The sequence below is a fragment of the Balaenoptera ricei genome, chromosome 21 (genome assembly GCF_028023285.1).
Source record: "Balaenoptera ricei isolate mBalRic1 chromosome 21, mBalRic1.hap2, whole genome shotgun sequence".
Lineage (NCBI taxonomy): Eukaryota > Metazoa > Chordata > Mammalia > Artiodactyla > Balaenopteridae > Balaenoptera > Balaenoptera ricei.
This window is the reverse complement of record NC_082659.1, coordinates 3267741-3276116: the sequence shown is the minus strand read 5'-3', so window position 1 is coordinate 3276116 and position 8376 is coordinate 3267741. Positions and strand designations below refer to the sequence as shown.

Sequence of the window (8376 nt, the reverse complement as noted above, 5' to 3'; positions counted from 1 at the left end):
AGGTTTGTTAAGCTTGCTAGTAGTCATCAGGTGGCTATTAGTGGTAGAAAGACTTGTAGGCCTCGGGCTAGGATTATAGTTCGGCTATGGGTGCGCTCGTAATTTGAGTTTGCTAGACAGAATAATATAGAGGATGTGAGGCCGTGGGCAATTATTAGAGCGGTGGCTCCTATATAGCTTCAGGGGGTTTGGATAAGGATGGCTGCAATGACGAGTGCTATATGGCTGACTGAGGAGTATGCAATGAGTGATTTTAGGTCTGTTTGGCGTAGACAGATAGAGCTGGTTATGATTATTCCTCAGAGGGAAAGCATAAGAAATGGGTATGCTATATGTTCTGTTAGGGGATTAAGCATGGATGTGATTCGTAGCATGCCGTAGCCTCCAAGCTTTAGTAGTACAGCTGCAAGGACTATAGAGCCTGCGATGGGGGCTTCTACATGTGCTTTGGGTAGTCAGAGGTGTAATCCGTAGAGGGGTATTTTTACTAGGAATGCTATCATACAGGCTAGTCATATGAAGATGTTGGATCAGGAAGTGGATAGTGGTTCGGCTCAATGTTGTAGGAGTAGAAAATTTAAGGATCCCGTTGTGTTTTGTAGGTATACCAGTGCTACTAATAGTGGGAGGGATCCAATTAGTGTGTAGAATAGAAAATATAGTCCTGCATTGAGTCGTTCTGTTTGGTTGCCTCAGCGAGTAATAATAATAAGAGTGGGAATTAGTGTAGCTTCAAATATGATATAAAATAGGATTAGTTCAGTGGCAGTGAATGTTATGATTAGGAGGGCTTGTAGTGTAATTAATATTGTAATATAGAGTTTCTTTCGGACTGGTGGTTCTTTGGTGAGATGGGATTGGCTTGCTATTAGTATTAGAGGAAGGAGTCATATTGTTAGTATTAGGAGTGGGGTGGAAAGGGGGTCAGAGAAGAAAATTAGTGAGTAATTGAGGCTGTTGTCGTTGAGTTGATTAAGGAGGAGTAGGCTTGAGAAGCTAATTAAGAGACTGTGGGCTGTGGAGTTAATTCAGATTAGGTTATTTTTTGATAACCAGGTCAGGGGTATTAGTATGATTGTAGGAATAATAAATTTTAGCATTGGAGGAGGTTGAGGCTTTGTACGTAGTCAGTACCGTATGTGTTGGAGACTATAACTAGTAAGGCTAGTCCGATAGCTGCTTCACAAGCTGCGAAGACTAGGAGGATGATAGGTATCATGTTAGCCAAGGTGAAGTGTGAATTTAGGATTGTGAGAGCTGCTAGGGTGAAGAGTGATAGTATTATACCTTCTAGACAGAGTAGTGCGGATATTAGGTGGGATCGATATATTAATAGGCCTACAAGGGACATACTAAAGGCTATGAGAACGTTTATATGAATTAGGGTCACTTGGTAATTGTGAACTTGATCACAGTCTAGTGGGTCGAAATCACTTGTTTTATCTTAAACTAAATACCATATTCGGCTCATTCTAGGCCTTCTTGGGTTCATTCATAGGCTAAGCTTGCTGCTAGTAGGGAGATTAAGAATAGGGCTATTGTGAGTGTTGTGTTTAGGTTGTTTGATTGGATTGCTCAAGGAAGGGGAAGTAGGAGGGCGATTTCTAGGTCAAAGAGGAGGAAGGTAATGGCTACTAGAAAGAATTTTATGGAGAAGGGTAGGCGGGCTGATCCTATGGGGTCAAATCCGCATTCATATGGGCTCGTTTTTTCTGCATATACATTTAGTTGGGGGAGTCAGAAGGCGATAAATACGAGTAGCAGGGCCAGTGTCGTGTTTGTTAATAATGTTAGTAGAAGGTTTATTGTTCTTTTTCGGGGCATACCGAAACTAACTGATTGGAAGTCAGTTGTACTTGTTATACTAAAAGAACTAGGAACCTCATCAATAGATAGATACGTAGAGAAATAGTCATACGACGTCTACAAAGTGTCAGTATCAAGCGGCAGCTTCAAAGCCGAAGTGGTGGTTTGATGTGAAGTGGAATTTTACTTGACGTAGGAAGCAGACAATAAGGAAAGTAGACCCAATAATTACATGTAACCCGTGAAAACCTGTGGCCACAAAGAAGGTAGAGCCGTAAATTCCGTCTGAGATTGTGAAAGGGGCTTCGTAGTACTCTGATGCTTGTAATAGGGTGAAGTAGAGGCCTAGTGCAATTGTGATAAAGAGGGCTTGAAGTATGTGTTTGCGGTCCCCTTCTATTAGGCTATGGTGAGCTCAGGTAATAGATACGCCAGAGGCTAGTAGTACGGAGGTGTTGAGGAGGGGAACTTCTAAGGGATTTAAAGGATGGATGCCTGTCGGTGGTCAACATCCGCCTAGTTCTGGAGTGGGGGCAAGGCTTGAATGGTAAAAGGCTCAGAAGAAGCCTGTGAAAAATAGGACTTCTGAGACAATGAATAGAATTATTCCGTATCGTAATCCTTTTTGGACGGTTGGTGTGTGGTGGCCTTGGAAGGTGCTTTCTCGGATGATATCTCGTCATCATTGATACATTGTTAGAATGTTTGTTGATAAGCCTAGAGTTAGTAGGACTATTGAGTTGAAATGGAATCATATAATTAGGCCTGATGTTATGAGAAGTGCTGATAGAGCTCCAGTGAGAGGTCAAGGGCTGGGGTTTACTATGTGGTATGAGTGGGTTTGGTGGGTCATTATGTATTATCGTGAAGGTATAGGCTTACTAAAAGAGTAAATACGTAAGCTTGAATAAGGGCGACAGCAAATTCAAGAATGGTTAATAGAGCAAGGATGGTGAAAGTGATAAGGGCTGTAAATAGGCTGGTGTTTATTAGTACAAGGGTTGTCTCTCCGATCAGGTGTATTAGTAAGTGACCTGCTGTGATATTGGCAGTTAGTCGTACGGCTAGTGCCACTGGTTGGATAAATAGACTGATGGTTTCAATGATTACTAGCATAGGAATAAGAAAGGTGGGTGTACCTTGTGGTAGTAAGTGGGCTAAGGATATTTTTGTTTTGTTGCGAAAGCCTGTGGCAACGGTACCAGCCCATAGGGGGATAGCCATTCCTATGTTCATTGAAAGTTGTGTGGTGGGTGTAAATGAGTGGGGTAATATTCCAAGGAGATTAGTGGAGGCAATAAATAGGAACAGTGAAATGAGTATTAGAGATCAAGTTTGTCCTTTAGGACTGTGTATGTTTATTAGTTGTTTTGATGTGAGCTTGGTTAATCATTGTTGAATGGAGATCGTACGATTGTTGATTAGACGATTTGGTGTAGGAAATAAGACAGATGGGAGAATGATGATTAGAGTGGTGATAGGAATGCCTAGCATTATTGGGATTATAAAAGGGGCAAATAAATTTTCGTTCATGTGGTATTTCAAGGGGTTTGTTGTTTTTGTGTTTTGGTGAATAGTAATTTGGGGCTAGGGGAGTAGGAGTGCTTTGAGATTTTTAGTTGGAATAATATAAAGAGGGCTAAGAATATAGATAGGATGGTAAGGAGTCATGTTGATGTATCTAATTGTGGCATGTCATTAAGGGGAGTTATAAGCTCTCAATCTTTAACTTAAAAGGTTAACGCTAGTTTAGCTTCTTAATGATGTTATAGTATTGATGCAGATCATTTTTCGAAGATTTCTAGGGGTACTAATTCTAGGACAATTGGTATAAAACTATGGTTTGAGCCACAGATTTCTGAGCATTGTCCATAGAATAGGCCAGGTCGTGTTGATATTAGGGTTATTTGATTCAGGCGTCCTGGGATTGCATCCGTTTTTAGGCCTAGAGAGGGTACGGCTCATGAGTGGAGTACATCTTCTGATGAGACTAGTATTCGAATTGTTATTTCTATGGGTAAGACAACTCGGTTGTCTACCTCTAATAGTCGTAGTTCTCCTGGTTTTAGATCTGACGTTGGGATTATGTAAGAGTCAAAACTTAGGTCTTCATAGTCAGTATACTCGTAGCTTCAATATCATTGGTGGCCTATTGTTTTTACAGTGAGGGAAGGGTTGTTGACCTCGTCTATTATGTAAAGGATCCGTAGGGAGGGTAAGGCGATTAAGATTAAGATGATGGCTGGGAGGATGGTTCAGACGGTTTCTACTTCTTGGGCATCTATTGTGCTGGTATGTGTTAGTTTGGTTGTGAGTATTAGGGTAATAATGTAGAGGACTAAAGAGCTAATTAGGAATACGATTATTAATGTATGGTCGTGAAAGTGTAGGAGTTCTTCTATAATGGGTGATGTTGCGTCTTGGAAGCCTAGTTGAAATGGATATGCCATGGAGATATACAGGATTTTCACTTGTAACTTAACTTTGACAAAGTTATGTAAGATTTTACTAATACCTCATTTATAAAGAAAGACATAGTGGTTATGATGTTGGCTTGAAACCAATGGGAGAGGGTTCGATTCCTTCCTTTCTTGATCATTTTGGGTTGACAAATGCTGGCTCTTCGAATGTATGATATGGTGGAGGACATCCGTTTAGTCATTCAAGGTTGGTAGAGGTAAGGTCTACTGCTAGTACTTCTCGTTTGGATGTGAATGCTTCTCAGATAATGAAGATTATTAGTATGACTGCTGTTAGTGAAATAAATGAGCCTATAGATGAGATGGTATTTCATGTTGTATAGGCATCTGGGTAGTCGGAGTATCGTCGAGGTATACCGGATAGGCCTAAGAAGTGTTGTGGAAAGAATGTTAGATTTACACCTACGAATATAATTATAAAGTGGATTTTTGTTCATGTTGTGTTAAGTGTATACCCTGAGAATAGTGGAAATCAATGGACAAAGCCTCCCATGATGGCGAAGACTGCTCCTATTGATAAAACATAGTGGAAATGAGCAACTACGTAGTAAGTGTCGTGTAGGACGATATCTAGAGATGAATTGGCTAGAACGATGCCAGTTAGACCGCCTACTGTGAAAAGGAAGATGAAACCTAGGGCTCACATTAGGGCAGGAGATCATTTAATATTACCCCCGTGTAGTGTTGCTAATCAACTGAAGACTTTTACTCCTGTGGGAATAGCAATAATTATAGTGGCTGATGTGAAATATGCTCGTGTATCAACGTCTATTCCTACTGTGAACATATGGTGGGCCCATACGATAAACCCTAAGAACCCGATGGATACCATAGCTCAGACTATTCCCATGTAGCCGAAAGGTTCTTTTTTTCCTGAGTAATAAGTCACAATGTGTGAAATTATTCCGAACCCAGGAAGAATTAGAATATACACTTCGGGGTGGCCAAAGAATCAGAATAAGTGCTGGTACAGAATTGGGTCTCCTCCACCTGCAGGGTCGAAGAAGGTTGTATTTAGGTTTCGGTCAGTAAGTAGCATGGTGATTCCGGCTGCTAAAACAGGTAACGATAGTAGGAGTAGCACTGCTGTGACTAAGACTGATCATACGAAAAGGGGTGTTTGGTATTGGGTCATGGCGGGTGGTTTTATATTAATAATAGTTGTAATGAAATTGATGGCTCCGAGGATTGAGGATACACCGGCTAGATGTAGGGAGAAGATGGTAAGGTCGACTGAGGCTCCTGCATGTGCTAGATTTCCGGCTAAAGGGGGATATACAGTTCAGCCTGTACCTGCACCAGCTTCGACTATTGAGGATGCTATTAGCAGTAGGAAAGAAGGGGGGAGTAGTCAGAAGCTTATATTATTTATACGAGGGAAAGCTATGTCAGGTGCTCCGATTATTAGGGGGACTAGTCAGTTTCCGAATCCGCCAATTATAATAGGCATGACTATGAAGAAGATTATTACGAAGGCGTGGGCTGTTACTAACACGTTGTAGACTTGGTCATCTCCGATTAGTGTGCCGGGCTGACCTAACTCAGCGCGGATTAATAAGCTTAGGCCAGTGCCTACTATTCCTGCTCATGCACCAAATAGTAAATATAGGGTGCCAATGTCTTTGTGGTTGGTTGAGAATAGTCAGCGGTTTATGAACATAGGTAAAATGGCCGAGTAGGCATTAGACTGTAAATCTAAAGACAGAGGTTGAGTCCTCTTTTTACCAAGTCCTGTAGTGAATGATCATTTTGAATTGCAAATTCAAGGAAGCAGCTTCAAATCCTGCCGGGACTTCTCCCGCCTTTTTTTCCTCGCGGCGGGAGAAGTAGATTGAAGCCAGTTGATTAGGGTATTTAGCTGTTAACTAAAAGTTCGTGGGAAGATGTATCCCTCCAATCTAGTGAGGATTTAGCTTAATTAAAGTGTTTGATTTGCATTCAATTGATGTAAGATATGGTCTTGCAATCCTTATTGGGCAGGAGTTAAGTAAATTATACTTGCTTAGGGCTTTGAAGGCCCTTGGTCTGGGTTTAACCTAAACTCCTATGATAGAATTGAGAGTATTGGTGTGAGGGGTAGTAGTATTGTGGAAATTACGATTGCTGTTGGTAGGAGAGTGGCTCGTTTTGTGGGGTAGAATTGTCATTTTATTTTTATATTGTTTGTGGAGGGAAATAGTGTTAGTGCTGTGGAGTAGGTGAGGCGTATGTAGAAGTACAGGTTGAGTAGTGCTGTAATGGCTATGAATGTTGGTATAATAAGGAGGTCATTTTTTGTTAATTCTTGGATAATTATTCATTTGGGCATGAACCCTGATAGTGGTGGGAGTCCTCCTATTGAGAGTAGGGTTAATATAGTAAGGGTTGTGATGATGGGTGTTTTATTTCAGGTTTGAGCTAATGATAGTGTAGTGGTAGTTGAGTTTTGGATGAATAGTATGAATATGGTGAAGGTTATTATGATATAGATTAATAGGTTTAGTAATATTAGGGTTGGGTTATAGGGTAGAATGGTTGCTATTCATCCTATGTGGGCAATTGATGAGTAGGCTATGATTTTTCGAAGTTGTGTTTGGTTTAGTCCGCCTCAGCCTCCAATTAGGATGGAGAGTAGGGATATGGTTAATATTAGGTATAGATTAATTGATGGTGAAATTTGGTATAGGATTGATAGGGGTGCTAGTTTTTGTCATGTTAGTAGGATTAGGCCTGTGGTTAGGGGAATACCTTGTGTTACCTCTGGGACTCAGAAGTGGAAGGGGGCTAGTCCTAGTTTGATAGCTAGGGCTACCGTTATAAGTGTAGATGCTGTTGGATTAAATAATTTTGTGATGGTTCATTGGCCGGAATATATTAAGTTAATAATAACTGCTATTATGAGTAGTGCGGAAGCGGTAGCTTGTGTTAGGAGGTATTTGGTGGAGGCTTCTGTGGCTCGGGGACTAGGGGTTTTTATTATGATAGGGATGAAGGCTATTATATTTATTTCGAAGCCAATTCAGGCTAGTAGTCAGTGGGAGCTGGTGATTACTAGTATTGTGCCTAGGATGAGGGTTGTTAGGAGGATAATGAAGATGGATGGGTTTATTAGTATGGGAAGGATATAAACCAACATTTTCGGGGTATGGGCCCGATAGCTTGTTTAGCTGACCTTACTATAGATTGTAGTGTAATATGGTAGCACGAAGAATTTTGAATTCTTAAGGGTAGGTTCGATTCCTATTATTCTAGAAATAAGAGGATTATAGGCCTCTATTATTTACTCTATCAAAGTAACTCTTTTATCAGACATATTTCTTATGTTTGAGGGGGGATGCTTGCAGTTATAATTGGTAGTGAGATATGTCATATGCAAAGGGCTAGTGTTAGGGGGAGAAAGTTTTTTCAGAGTAGATGTATTAGTTGGTCGTATCGGAATCGGGGATAGGATGCTCGGATTCATAGGAAAGATATTGTGAGTAGTAGTGTTTTGATAATGAGGTTTGTCGTGTATAGTTCTGGGTTATAGGGGTTGTGGAATGCTCCTAGAAATAGAATAGCTGTAAGTATATTTATTATGATGATGTTGGCATATTCTGCTAGGAAAAATAGGGCGAAGGGGCCTGCTGCGTATTCTACGTTGAAGCCTGATACAAGTTCTGACTCTCCTTCTGTTAGGTCGAAAGGAGCTCGGTTGGTTTCTGCTAGAGTGGAGATAAATCATATTATGGCTAAGGGTCATGATGGAAATAGTAATCATAGTTGTTCTTGTGTTGTGGCTAGTGTTGATAGGGTATAGGAGCCATTTATTAGGAGTACTGATAGGAGGATAATAGCTAGTGTTACTTCATATGAAATTGTTTGTGCTACTGCTCGTAGGGCCCCGATTAGTGCATATTTTGAGTTGGAGGCTCAGCCGGATCATAGGATGGAGTAGACGGCTAGGCTGGATATTGCTAGTATAAATAGTACTCCTAGGTTTATGTTGATGAGGGGGTATGGTATGGGTAGAGGGCTTCATATAGTGAGGGCTAGGGCTAGGGCTAGTACTGGTGCAATAATGAATATGGTGGTGGAGGATGTGGCTGGTCGTAGGGGTTCTTTAGTGAAT

General features: G+C 40.9%; 1 protein-coding gene and 1 pseudogene across 1 annotated transcript; both read right to left on the bottom strand.

Annotated features, from left to right (window-relative positions):
• Positions 1–1874: 1874 nt before the first annotated feature.
• LOC132356662 (ATP synthase subunit a-like) lies at positions 1875–3339 on the bottom strand. Its single transcript, XM_059909635.1, is given in 1 exon segment — positions 1875–3339. A coding segment is annotated over 1 exon segment (681 nt). The 3' UTR covers positions 1875–2658.
• On the bottom strand, positions 1875–4273 carry LOC132356663 (cytochrome c oxidase subunit 2-like; annotated as a pseudogene).
• Positions 4274–8376: the final 4103 nt, after the last annotated feature.